This window comes from Bombyx mori, chromosome 15 (genome assembly GCF_030269925.1).
Source record: "Bombyx mori chromosome 15, ASM3026992v2".
NCBI lineage: Eukaryota > Metazoa > Arthropoda > Insecta > Lepidoptera > Bombycidae > Bombyx > Bombyx mori.
In genome coordinates, this window is record NC_085121.1 from 2,335,528 (window position 1) to 2,350,697 (window position 15,170).

The following is a 15,170-nucleotide window of genomic DNA, read 5'->3' on the forward strand; positions in this document are numbered from 1 at the left end:
GAAGAGTTTCATAGAGAAAAAGAAAAAGAAGAAGAAAGAAAACAATTTGTTTGGTTAAAAAATCAGTTTGAATTTCGAGAGAATCAAAAGGCTGGTGGTGAGTTTTGTTTTCCTTTTTATAAACTAACTTCATTAAGCCGCGATGATCAAGAATTATTTATTTGAAAAGAAAACATCTATTGTATCGTCGACTGTTTTTTTTTTCCAAATAAAATCTAACTCTTTATATACGGGCTATCAGCGAAACCCAAATAAAAAACTAAATTAAAACATTAAAAAAACCTTTTAGTTTAATGCTAACTAACGTAAAGTATTGTATGATGACGTAAATATTCACATGAGTCGCGCAGATTACATACGAACATTCGCTTTGCGGGAACGAGACAGACTATACCGATACTTCCAAGATTTTATTGGCCCATAGAATTACTCTCTTCAAACAATATTACAATATATTTTTTTTTGTTATTGCTTAGATTGGCGAACGAGCTCACAGCCCATCTTGTGTTAAGTGGTTACTGGAGCCCATAGACATCTACAACGTAAATGCGTCACCCACCTTGAGCTATAAGTTCTAAGATCTCAGTATAGTTACAACGGCTGCCCTACCCTTCAGACCGAAACGCATTACTGCTTCACGGCAGAAATAGGCGGGGCGGTGGTACCTACCCGCGCGGACTCACAAGAGGTCCTACCACCAGTAATCTATTTAGACAACCATTTAGACGATCAGTATGAATGTGTAATATGAAGACATTACATTAAACGTCTAATTCTAAATTGATTGTAGCTCACCCAATAACGCAGGTACATCGAAAGGCGTTGATCATATCGTGACAAACTCCTCCATTCAGACAAGGGTTGTTAGCGCATTCGTCGATTTCAACCTCGCATTGAGTTCCCGTGAAACCTGGAAACGAACACACGGTTATTTTGGTCAAAGCATTTTATGATAAAATTATTTTTACACGCTTAACAGAGGATGGTACTTTTTTTCCCTACCTATGCTGATAGCCTTGGGAGGCTATATCAGCTTCACCCTGACGTGTAGGTGAGCTCATGGGGCTCAAACCGGAGTGTTGCTAACACTGGCCCTAGCAAGAGCAGTGCTTCGCAGAATCTACCACCGGATCGGAGACGCGACCCACTGAGAAGATCCGGCGAAAAACTCAATGGGCTGTCTGTGGATTAATTCGCTCGTCGAGCCCTTCGTCGCAAACGATACACATCTAAAGGTGAGTGGCGCATTTACGTTGTAAATTTCTATGGGCCCCAGTAACCACTTAACACCAGGTGGGCTGTGAGCTCGTCAACCCATATAAGCAATAAAAAAACAATTAAACAATGCGGATTTATTTTAGCGCTTCCCTGGTCATATAAAAGTCTGGCCAAATACGTCGATTAATCAATAAACAGTTTCAAGATAACTGACCATATCAATCTAGCCTATTTCAACGACTTCTAACGTAATCGTAAATATTACTATGCGGATATTATCCGTATTGTATACTTCCGAATTGCAATTATCTGATATTATTTTCATTCTATCAGAAGTCAGAAGCTGAGTTTCGTAACGATTTCTGCATTTTATTTTATTTATACAACGATCAAAATTGATTAACCTTTCTTGAATTCATGAGCTCCTCTCGCAATTTATGTGAATCACCATTCAAATTTTTAATAGGCAAAGATATCATGTCTATCCCACAGGTCTTGTCTCCGCGCAAGAATGCTAATTGGCCTCAACGTTCCTGACGTTCGGGATTCATTATTTACGTAAACAATCAAATGTACATCTTACTTTGTGGAGATAAAGATCAAGTTACATTGATTGTTTTAGTTCAGTGCAGAACCGGATCCGTGATCGTGAATTTGGAATAACAGCTTTATACCGATCTTTCTAAGAGTGAAAATTCGATGTACATATTTGATATTGCCTGGGGCCGGACAATCCAGCTATGGCCAGTATTCACAGTGTCCATTTAAAGACTTGTTGTAAATCGCATCGTAGGCGGTAACTCTTATTTTCGAGGCCTACGTTTTATTTTTGCATGGCAACAGTATTCCGTTCGAGCTGCCCGAAGAATACAATAAAGCCAAATCGGGTAGGTTGCTTTGCATCTGCAAAAACTATGAATTCTTTTGTAATGAAAGGAAAAGTACACAAAATACAAGGAAAGCCAAATTTGCGTTTGGCTGTACAAGTTTTTAAATAAAATTGTCTCTTCGGTGATAATAAGCCTTTTCAAATTAAGCTTATTATTAAAAAAAAATTATACTAATATTTTTTACAACATCTCTTTGTCATGAAACACACCTTAACATTGTTATCAAGTTAAAACAAAGCCACTAAAATGATATTACGTAATCGAAACAGTATTTAAACGACTTGACCTAAAGAACGTGGTCAAGACACGTGGTAGGGGACGCCACGCCCAGCGCTCGCTCGCTTGTCGCTTGGATCGAGTTGTAGATGAACAGAGTTTTAAAATGAAAAAATTTGAACATAAGAAAATGGATGGATTGCGTGAAAGACGATATAATATGCAAGAGGGTAGTGAGCGAAGAAATGGTACCTATATGATAGAGGAGTATGGAAGGAGAAAACATGTTGCGTCAACTCCAGGAGACTGGGAGAAGCGCAGGAGAATTATAATGAAAAGTTGTTTATTTTCTTAGCCATAAGTCGTTTCTACCGCCATACCATAATTAAGTCGTAATGAGTTAAGCTCATTTTCTACATTAAAAAGTCTAGTGCTAAATGATTCTCTTGTCTCTTTCCCGTGAATCGATTTATAGAGGGTTTTAGAATGATAATAGAAAAATAGTTCAATTTTAATTCGATAACGTATGTCATTTGATTAAATTTGAACATAAGAAAAGTTGTTCATTTTGGTAGTCTTTTCATTTCTACCGCCGTATCATCATCAGGTCATAATGAGTTAAGCTCATGTTCCACATTAAAAAGCCTAGTGCAAAATTATTTTAGTAAGTACACGAAATAACCACAGTGCCACGGTCGGACAACGTCACGATTTTGTATCACATAACCGCGTTGAGAATGTCCAGCGCATGCTAATGTCGGCTCTATGCGCATAACTGAATGCTTAATACGACTTTTAGATACTTACGACCAGCTGCTGACTGCTTTAAGGTACAATGTGTATCGTCTTGACTTATTTTTGCTGTTAGATCGCTTTATTGGGCCGCGATTTTTCATGGGATTGCGTTAAGCGCGATGTGACAAGTCTTTTTTTTTATTGCCCTTGTAGGCAGACGAACATACGGCCCACCTAATGGTGAGCGGTTACCGTCGCCCATGGACTTCAGCAATGCCAGGGGCAGAGCCAAGCCACTGCCTACCGAAAACAGTACTGATTTTAATATGATAAATCATTCGATCTTATGCAATTACGAATCGTTTTTGTTTAGTTTTGTTTGAGAGCAAAAACAACATTTTATAGGAGGAAATAATTTTAATAGTTATACATATAAAAGAGATTTTTTTGTAAAGTGTAGGTATACGAGGGGTGAAAGTCTATTTGGTTTAAGCGACTTTTCTGTTAATAAGCGACATTTATCTTTGTAATTAAAGGTCCGTTTTATTTCATATTAATATCAACAATTCGATATTTTTAATTGAATTTTTTATTTAATTTTTATTGCTTAGATGGGTGGACGAGCTCACAGCCCGCCTCGTGTTATAACTGGAGCCCATAGGCATCTATAAGGTAAATGCGCTACCCACCTTGAGATATAAGTTTTAAGGTCTCAGGTATAGTTACAGCGGCTGCCCTACCCTTCAAACCGAAACGCATTACTGCTTCACGGCAGAAATGGGCAGGGTGGTGATACCTACCCGTGCGGTCTCACAAGAGGTCCTACCACCAGTAAAAGTTTACGAATAAAGAAGTTCTTTGTCATGTAATTTTTTTCCAAATTTTAACTTATAATAAATGGCTCTCCTGTAAAGTTGCAAATATGTCGCTTAAACCAAAAATCCTTTCACCCCTTGAATGATTGAATAATTTGTTTTAGTTTTCTAATGTTGATAGTAACATTCACCACGCTAGTAGGTCTGTATTATGCATTACGGCTTATAGGATGGGATAGTTGTTTTACAGTATATGAGGAGTACAATGTCGAAAAATCCGCCATCATGTTTCAAGATGGCCGGTGGCATGCATGTATTCATATCTACGGACGCTAATAACCATTTAACGCGATAAAAAAAAGACATTGCGAAATATTCAAATAAACAATTCCATTTGGTCACAGGCATGTGTGAGAGGTAACTCTGCTAAATATTATGGAAATTTTGTTAACGTAATGGTGAGTACAATTTTATTTAGCTGTTTTATATAATAATATGGTTGCCGTTACGGAGTGTGGCTTTTTACGCATCATTGCTTCCATGACACGCTATGCTACGTATTATATAAATCTATGTAACTTTGTAACGACGTATTGTATATTCCAATATGGATGTCATCCGTCAAATTGTCAATACCGTTAACAACAATATTTTTAAGCTTAAATTCATGATCATGATCATGAAATCATGAGCTCCCTATCTCTAAAGCTGCTTTCAGACTACACTATAGTTTTTTTTTATTTTTTATTGCTTAGTTAGTTGGACGAGCTCACAGCCCACCTGGTGTTAAGTGGTTACTGGAGCCCATAGACATCTACAACGCAAATGCGCCACCCACTTTGAGATATAAGTTCTAAGGTCTCAAGTATAGTTACAACAGCTACCCCACCCTTCAAACCGAAACGCATTACTGCTTCACGGCAAAAATAGGCAGGGCGGTGGTACCTACCCGCGCGGACTCACAAGAGGGCCTACCACCAGTAATTACGCAAATTATAATTTTGCGTGTATGATTTTTGTTACACAATGTTATAGTGCCATAATAGCAGCGTATACTTAACCAATAATATTATATTAGTACAGTGTGAACGTGTCCGTAACAATGTATGGTGCACGATATTGTTGTGCTATGAGCTATATACTATGTGCTATTATATTATAGCGTAGTCTGAAAGCAGCTTTATTTGGGACTGCTAAAAGACAGGTTGGTGTAGTGGTTAGCGCCTTTGACTGTTGCGCCAAGGGTTGTGTGTTCGATTCGACTAAATCGGGCATAGACTCGGGTGATGAAAAGGCCTGTTTGCGCTTTGTCGAATTTAATACATATCGAGGGATGATTTAAGGGAAATTTTTCAACTTTACAGGGAAGCCATTTGGAGGTTAAAACTTGGAAAAAATGTTATGACAAAAAAATACTTCTTCAGCTATATGAGTGAGGTAAACTTAAGCGAAGTTCAATTAAAAATATCGAACTGTTGATGCTAGTACCTTAAAAAACGGAGCTTTAATTACAAAGATAAATGTAGTGTATTAAGCGAAATGTCGCTTAAAGTAAATAGCTTATCACCCCTCGAATTATGAAGACAGTAAAAACGCGAGATTGTATATCTGTGCTGCACGTGTGATAAGTTTGAACACTTATATCTATAAATGACTTTAATAATTAATCCCATAAACGAATATGAGTTATCAATTAAGCAGGTGATTACATAAAGCATTGAGGTCGATGGCAAGTGCTTCCGCGTTGGAGACAATGCTCAGGCGCCGCTTACCGCGTCATGGGAACCGAACTCAGGGCTGGCGGCGACGAATTTTTTTATTTTTTTATTTTATTTCTTAGATGGCTGGCTGGACGAGGTCATAGCCCACCCAGTTAAGTGATTACTAGAGCCCATAGACATCTACAACGTAAACGTGCTACCCTCCTTGAGATATAAGTTCTAAGGTCTCAAGTATATTTACAACGGTTGTCGCACTGAGTGACTCTGAGTTTCTCACTGGATTTTTGTTCTGAATGGGTCGCGACTCCGAACCTGTGGTAAATTCAGCGAGGCATTGCTCTTTCTAGGGCTAGTGTTAGCGAATTGCCTCAGGTTGAACTCGTAAATACATTTACCAGACCCCGCGTAGCTCAAATTGCCCCCTAGGCTACGAACGAATAGGTAGGAAAATAAAAAATATATATTATATATATTTACAGTGGCAGCCCTACACCCCTCTCGTTCGCACGGCTTCTAGTAATGACAATCATCTGTGCGAGCGCTGTCAGTGCCCGAGCAAATTGTAACCTCAGACTCTAGTAGTACATTCACCGTTTTATCGAAAGAGCTTTTTTGAAAAGGAACATTTCGACTGAAATATTCACGCGTATTATGGACGACTGGCACCAGTTGGCACTTTTAAAGGCATTCTTCATTATTGGACTATTTATTTTTTTATTGCTTATTTTAATGGACGAGCTCACAGCCCACCTGGTGTTAAGTGGTTACTGGAGCCCATGGACATCTACAACGTAAATGCGCCACCCACCTTGAGATATAAGTTCTAAGATCTCAGTATAGTTACAACGGCTGCTCCACCCTTCAAGCCTAAACGCATTACTGCTTCACGGCAGAAATGGGCAGGGCGGTGGTACCTACCCGCGCGGACTCACAAAAGGTCCTACCACCAGTAATTACGCAAATTATAATTATTATTGTAGATGCAATTGCAAATATCGGGAACTGATTAAACGTACAATTTGTAATAAGAACCTAATAGCTATTTAAAATATTATATATCACGTTATCATAATATCATATACTGTTAGGACGGTTAGCGTGGTATGGACATGTGATGCGTAGAAAGAAGATGCATGTGACTAGGAGATGTATGGTATGGTATGGTGGTATGGACGATATGAGAGAGAGAGAGAGAGAGGAGTGAGTGTTGAGATGACGACTGATAGAAGAGAATAGAAGAGAAAAATTAGCTGTGTCGACCCAACCTAGTGGGATAAGGTGGAGAAAAAGAAGACAATATCATATACACTAGACAAGCTTCTTCCTTGGATTCGCCGATTCGCAATTTCAATCCAATAACACTTTTCAATTACAATAAAACCATAATGAAACAAAACCGAATTAACCTTATCTCATGGCGTTTGACTTTTCTTATGGCAAACATTAAAGTGTTCTAGTTACATAAGACTACACACATTTAAGGCATTAATTTTATCTCTATCGGGTCGTGACTAGTTTGCAATTCAACTACAATAAATACAAGCAATTGCGTTTAATATCAACTGCATTACCTAGTTACGGTTCACGACAACGCCCAATAATGTTTTTCGATTGTCTCCGCTGAAACTAATATGCGCTTTCCGTTCTCCTATGATATGGGTATGTGGAGGATTTTTTTCATGAAAATTTAAGGACGCTTAGGTATTATTAGTCTTTACGATCCGACTAACACTCGGCCCAATCAGTACTCGGCCCGACTGGTGTCAAATTGGCTACCGAAGTTCCAAGTTGTAGAGGAAATAAAACAAATAGGTAGGCAGCGGCTTGGCTCTGCCCCTGGCATTCCTGGAGTCCATGGGCAACGGTAACCACTCACCATCAGGCGGGCCGTATACTCATCTGCCTACAAGGGCAATAAAAAAAAATGCACCAAAACATCTATACAAGCACATCATCGTATTGGCACCTGGAATGTCAGAGGACTCCGCATTGATGCCTTCGATGTGGTGGTGGAGGAAGATGCTACGAGTCCCAGAAAAATTTATTAGTAACTGGCAAAATTGCAGGCAAAAGACTGACCCGACCAAATTCGCACCAATCTGGATAGCGGAGTCTATAATACCATACACCGCAGAAAACAGGAGGAAGTTGGCGAAACATAATCCAGAGAAGGATAATGGGAGATGGACACGACCCTCAGACGTGAGGAATGCGATTCAGGAAGGAAGTATTAGTCTAAGCAATAGAAAGAGACACTTACCAGGCATGCAGACGCATCTGAACGTGCCAGGGTCGTCCAGGCAGGAGCCGTCGTTCCGACATGGGTGACTCTCGCACTCATTGACGTTTGTCTCGCAGCGGGGTCCGGTGAAACCGACCGAGCAGTTACAGGCGAAGGATCCCGGGGTGTTGACGCAGATCCCGTCGTGCTCGCAGGGAGAACCTATGATAACGGGAAGATATTGGAATATTACATGGAAAGGTTGTTTGGTTTAAGGGACATTTTAGAAACTTTACAGTAGAGCCATTTATAGTTAAAATTTTTGTAAGGAATATCATGAAAAAAAACTATACTTGAGACCTTAGAACTTATATCTCAAAGTAGGTGGCGCATTTACGTTGTAGATGTGTATGGGCTCCAGTAACCACTTAACACCAGGTGGGCTGTGACCTCGTCCATCCACATAAACAATAATAAAATTAAAAACTTCTTCAGCTATTCGAAAGTGTCAAACATAATTGAAGTTCAATTAAAAACATCGAATTGTTGATACTAATAATACCAAATAAAACGGACCTTTAATTATATATGTAGATAAATGTCTTATTGACCGAAATGTCGCTTAAACTAAATAGCCTTTAACCGTTCGATAAGTAAGTATGGACTGTAAATTGTGAGTCCGTATTTGACTAATTAGAATTTAATTCAAATTAACCACATCAATGTCAGTCACGTGCATATTGAATGCACTAGAGAACTATTTAAATGATATCATGATATGATATCTGAAGTCGTCGTGGCCTAACGGATAAGACGTCCGGTGCATTCGTGTTGAGCGATGCACCGGTGTTCGAATCCCGCAGGCGGGTACCAATTTTTCTAATGAAATACGTACTCAACAAATGTTCACGATTGATTTCCACGGTGAAGGAATAACATCGTGTAATAAAAATGAAACCCGCAAAATTATAATTTGCGTAATTACTGGTGGTAGGACCTCTTGTGAGTCCGCACGGGTAGGTACCACCGCCCTGCCTATTTCTGCCGTGAAGCAGTAATGCGTTTCGGTTTGAAGGGTGGGGCAGCCGTTGTAACTATAATTGAGACCTTAGAACTTATATCTCAAGGTGGGTGGCGCATTTGCGTTGTAGATGTCTATGGGCTCCAGTAACCACTTAACACCAGGTGGGCTGTGAGCTCGTCCACTCATCTAAGCAATAAAAAAAAAAAAAAAAAAATCAAATACAGTAATCCACCTATAACACGGTACTCTTATAACGCATTTTCATATTACGCGATTTCAATCTCTCGATATTTCTGTACATACTGTGAAATTTAAAATGATTTGTACATAACTAATTTCGCGTAACTTTGCACATCGTGTCAATTGTGCTGTTATAAAATTAAATTGTATATTAGATATGTACATAACGCGTTATATGGCGTCATAGAAGCGTGTTATGCGGGTATAACGCGGAACCAATCTATCGTGTTATAGGGAGATTACTGCACTTAGGTTCGAGAGTCGTGGACGTGGACAGAAGCTAAAATTAATATTCTTCTTCTTCTTATCAGCCCATGGACGTCCACTGACATAGGCCTCCCCCAAGCCTCGCCACAAAGACCGGTCCTGCGCTGCCTGCATCCAGCGGATCCCCGCGAACCTCAATAGATAGTCGGCCCATCTTGTGGGAGGCCTACCCACGCTAATATTAACATTTCGGAATTAGACAAGTTTTAAAAGGGACAATTTTGTTGTAGCTAATCATCGTAATACCTTGTTCGCACTCGTCGATGTCCTCGGAGCAGTCCAGACCTTTGTATCCGGAGGCGCAGGAGCACGTGTAGGAGCCGTTGATGGGGCTTGTGTCACATATGGCGTCCGCGTGACAAGGATTCGAAGTGCAAGCGTCGTCCAAGTGACACAGGAGACCTGGAAAGACAGGACGCATCCGTAATAGGAATCCCATATATACCAGACTCGGTACATAGTTAATTTAGTGTTTTTTTTTGTGTTCTTTATATAAAAACATGCCATTGATGACGACACACTTAAGGATTTATTTTTAATAATTTTACTATATATATAAAAATGAATTGCTGTTCGTTAGTCTCGCTAAAACTCGAGAACGGCTGGACCGATTTGGCTAATTTTGGTCTTGAATTATTTGTGGAAGTCCAGAGAAGGTTTAAAAGGTAGATAAATATAAAAATGCTCGGAATTAAATAAAAATAACAATTTTGTTTTCCCTTTGATGTGTCCCCCGTCGGACGGATTCCTTTTGTTTGTTCTAAGTTTATTTTATACAAAAGTTTAGGTCTTTTATTTCTCGATTGAGGCACTACGAAGTCTGCCGAGTCAGCTAATATTCATATAAATAAGGGGTCCATGGATCCCAATGAGAATTCAGTCATTCATGAGACCTGAGATCGTAATTTCAACTATAAAACTGCTACCTTAACCTTAGACTATTCCGGTGAGTGCATAAAAACTTCGCAATAATAGGGTAGGATGATCGAAACCATGAAGCGTGATTGTTCTTGAATTGTGATTCAATTTTAATATCTACGTGTAATATGGTGTGCCATTTTACAAACAGAACAGCTATCGATTTAAAAGTAAACAAACTTTTCTTCACCCTATATAAGGGTGTGTGTGTGTACACTAAATATATTGTATTTATTGCTTTATACACACCAAATTTGAGATACGTCTTTCCAAGTAAGCACAATAAAACGAGATATTTTACAGGAAATTAGGGAAATATTGTTTCAATGTTGCCACATGAAAATTTTGAAGCAGTTCATATTCTAATAACATTTATAACTTTTTTACGAATGGCTAAAAAACATTACGAATCTATATATTAATACGTGAAGCAAAAACTTTGTATACCTTTTTACGAAAATTGCGCGAACGGAGGAGTATGAAATTTTCCACACTTATAGAGAATACAGAAAAGAAGTGCACAATGCTAATATTTTTTTAAATTAATGCATAAAAGATACATTAAATCAATAACGAAAACATTACACACACTACATATCATGTATTTGACGCACACACGCATACATACTATTTACTGTCAAACTTTTGTTCTTGACGTCTGTGGTCAAATTGAGAATAGATTAAATATTGTTTATCTTTATTATTATTATTTTTATAGTGTAGCCTTGGCGAAATTTGTGATTATAGAAGTATAAAATACAATCATAATAGTGTACTATCTTAAAATTCCAATTAATTATAGTCGAATTTCGACTATTGCGGGACATATTTTTGGCGTCCAAAATGCTGGGAGTCCTCAACAGAGCGAAGCGGTACTTCACGCCTGGACAAAGGCTTTTGCTTTATAAAGCACAAGTCCGGCCTCGCGTGGAGTACTGCTCCCATCTCTGGGCCGGGGCTCCCAAATACCAGCTTCTTCCATTTGACTCCATACAGAGGAGGGCCGTTCGGATTGTCGATAATCCCATTCTCACGGATCGTTTGGAGCCTCTGGATCTGCGGAGGGACTTCGGTTCCCTCTGTATTTTGTACCGTATGTTCCATGGGGAGTGCTCTGAGGAATTGTTCGAGATGATACCGGCATCTCGTTTTTACCATCGCACCGCCCGCCACCGGAGTAGAGTTCATCCATACTACCTGGAGCCACTGCGGTCATCCACAGTGCGTTTCCAGAGGTCTTTTTTGCCACGTACCATCCGGCTATGGAATGAGCTCCCCTCCACGGTGTTTCCCGAGCGCTATGACATGTCCTTCTTCAAACGAGGCTTGTGGAGAGTATTAAACGGTAGGCAGCGGCTTGGCTCTGCCCCTGGCATTGCTGAAGTCCATGGGCGACGGTAACCACTCACCATCAGGTGGGCCGTATGCTCGTCTGTCTACAAGGGCAATAAAAAAAAAAAAAAAAAAACCTCTAGTTCAAGTAATAAGTGATCAGAACAACGAAAATATTTTGAAGTCCATTAATAATTAACACCAGTTGAGTATTTCAATGTATATTATTGATTACGAACGACTCCAATGATTTTATAACAGCAAAATATAAAACCATCTTAAGTTGAATCCGTTCGTAAGTATGAATAAAACATGGACGTACACGTAATAAAATATCTTGAATTTATTAATTTAAATAATAACGAAAATTTTACAATTCCAATCTTAATGCAGTCGAGAATAATGATTGATAACAATTAATTTATCGTACAGGAAATTGGAAAAGGCCAATAAAATACAAATAGACGTGGGAATTTAGAGGGGATCGATCAAGAGTTACAGGAAGAAACTTTTGAGAGTCATGAGTGACGCGATTAGGAGAACATCTGCATCCGAATGATAATTTCGTAACAGAAAAAACATACACATAGGTTTTTTTTTCATTGCCTGAATGTGTGGACGATCTCACAGCCCACCTGGTGTTAAGTGGTTACTGGAACCCATAGACATCTACGACGTAAATGCGCCACACACCCTAAGACATAAGTTCTAAGGTCTCAGTATAGTCTGGTGTAGTGGTAAGTGACAGGGTCCCTACACTAGGGGGTCGCGGGTTCGAATTCCGCCAAAGGAAGATATTTGTATGATAAATATAAATGTCTTTTCCAGGGTTATGGATGTATATTAAAATATATGTATGTGTATAATAAAAATCTTACATTTATTTCCGATATCTGGTACCTGTAACACAGGTTCTTTACGAACTTATCACGGGACCAGTTAACGTGGCGTGATTGTTAGTAAAATATTTATATATTTATATATTATATATATAGTTACAACGGCTCCCCCACACTTCGAACCGAAACGCATTACTGCTTCACGGCAGAAATAGGCGGGACGGTGGTACCTACCCGCGCGGACTCACAAGAGGTCCTACCACCAGTAAGAAGGTATACATGTGAATATATATTTAATAGATTAAAGCATTCTCATTTGTTTAAACTAATGATTTTTGTCACGAACAAAACAATTTACAATTTCCGATGAATCTATCAAACAATTCCAGTTATTTAAAGTTTTGCTTTTTTCTGATTTAATTTTTATCTGATCTATATTTTATATTTTACATATAACATTTTATTTACAATTTACTTTATCTGATGTGAAACGTTACGTTGTATTTGTTTTAAGCGAACGCACTTGTGCGAGACACAAGGGCTAGTAAATTTAATTGAACTCATCACGTATCCAAACACAATAAAGGAATAACATTATCTATATATTAATACGTGAAGCAAAAACTTTGTATCCCTTTTTACGAAAATTGGGCAGGCGGAGGAGTTTGAAATTTTCCACACTTATAGAGAATATAGAGAATAAGTGCACAATGCTAATATTTTTTTTAAATAATGCATAAAAGATACATTAAATCAATAAAGAAAACATTACACACACTACAAACCATGTATTTGACGCACACACGCATGCATACTATTTATTGTCAAACTTTTGTTCTTGACGTCTGTGATCAAATTGAGAATAGATTAAATATTGTTTGTCTTTTTTTTTTATAGAGTAGCCTTGGCGAAATTTATGATTATAGAAGTATAAAACACAATCATAACAGTGTACAAACTTACAATTCCAATTAATTATAGTCGAATTTCGACTACTGCGGGACCTCTAGTATTATTAAAAAGCGAATACGAATTTTGTTAGTGCTGTGCGTATTAACCCTGCACCTAGTATAACCATCCTACCCATTGTTGTCGCCAAAAAGTCATCCATGCCATTTCCAAGAGTTTTAATCTCCAATTTTATCGTTGCAAGGTTAAGACAGTTGTTTTGCTACGAGATAATTGACATTTAGACCTCTTGTCTATGGTTATAAAACAATTTACTACCGAAACTAATTATACTTGATTCATGAGTCATTTTTTTGCTACCTAAGCTGATGGTCTAGAGAGACCATATCAGCGTCACCGGGCTAGTAGGTGAGCTCACGGGTCTCAAACCTGACGATGTTGCTAACACGAACTCTAACAAGAGCCGTGCTTCACAGAATCTACCACGGGTCGGAAACGCGACCCACTGATCCGGCGAGAAACTCAGTGGGCTGTGTCTGTGGGTTAATTTACTCGCCGGGACCTTCGTCGCAAGCGATGGGTTCGACGAGGACGATGACCGGAAGAATCAATGGTATTGCTGATTCCATTTATGATGCTTCCATTGCATTAAGTATCTTCTGTTCACTGACTATTCACTACCCGTAATCGGTTTCCCATTCCAATATTAATGAGAAAAGCAACAGTTACAGCTCGATCGTAATTCAGTATTTGAAGCTTACCCGTCTTCCCGGGAGTACATTTGCAGTAGAATGCGCCCACTCTGTCGATACAAGTAGCTCCATTGAAGCAAGCAGCGCCGGCGCAATCATCTATATTGACCGAACACTCGGGGCCGGTCCAGCCATTGACGCAAATGCAGGAGAATCCGCCCACTGAGTTGGTACACGTCGCACCGTTCTGGCACACCAGAGGCCTGTGCAAGAAAATTAAATTAGAAAGATGATGACAAAAATTATAAGTAATTGTTAATATTTTTTTTATTGCCTAGATGAGTGGACGTGCTGACAGCCCACCTGGTGTTAAGTGGTTACTGAAGCCCATAGACATCTACAACGTAAATGCGCCACCCACCTTGAGATATAAGTTCTAAGGTCTCAAGTATAGTTACAACGGTTGCCTCACCCTTCAAACCGAAACGCATTACTGCTTCACGGCAGAAATAGGCAGGGTGGTGGTACCTACCCGTGCGGGCTCAAAAGAAGTCTTACCAGCGCATATTCGAGCCTGTATACAGTTGTGTATTTAATATCTTATGTTTTATTGAGGTCATTCAAGTCAAGAACGATAATTGGATTAACAGAATTATATGCATGTAGGTTTCGTTAATAAAAAAACGTGAACCTTCAATGTGACTCTTACTGGTGGTAGGACCTCTGGTGAGTCCGCGCGGCTAGGTACCACCAGCCTGCCTATTTCTGCCGTGAAGCAGTAATGCGTTTCGGTTTGAAGGGTGGGGCAGCCGGTGTAACTATACTGAGACCTTAGAACTTATATCTCAAGGTGAGTGGCGCATTTACGTTGCAGATGTCTATGGGCTCCAATAACCACTTAACACCAGGTGGGCTGTGAGCTCGTCCACCCATCTAAGCAATAAAAAAAAAAGTGAGTTTAGCTTTTTTGAGCGCTGTCGGGCCGCGTTTTCAGTTTTAATCAAAGGATTTAGGAATAATTTTTACCGCGTGCCATCAAGATCGGTCAAGAACCCTCAATGGTGTTTCTCAAACTCTTTGTACACTTTTGTCACACAAATCTTAAAGAGTCATTAGCGGATTTGACTGTTCGC

The 15,170-nt window shown here is 39.2% G+C and overlaps 1 protein-coding gene across 1 annotated transcript in view; it reads right to left on the reverse strand.

The window, feature by feature from the left end:
• Positions 1–15,170, reverse strand: part of Notch (Notch homolog) — a 181,821-nt gene that overhangs the window by 20,416 nt on the left and 146,235 nt on the right. Inside the window, 4 exon segments of the mRNA NM_001163898.1 lie at positions 796–910; positions 7,856–8,038; positions 9,594–9,749; positions 14,107–14,300. Coding sequence (NP_001157370.1) covers positions 796–910; positions 7,856–8,038; positions 9,594–9,749; positions 14,107–14,300 — 648 coding nt within the window.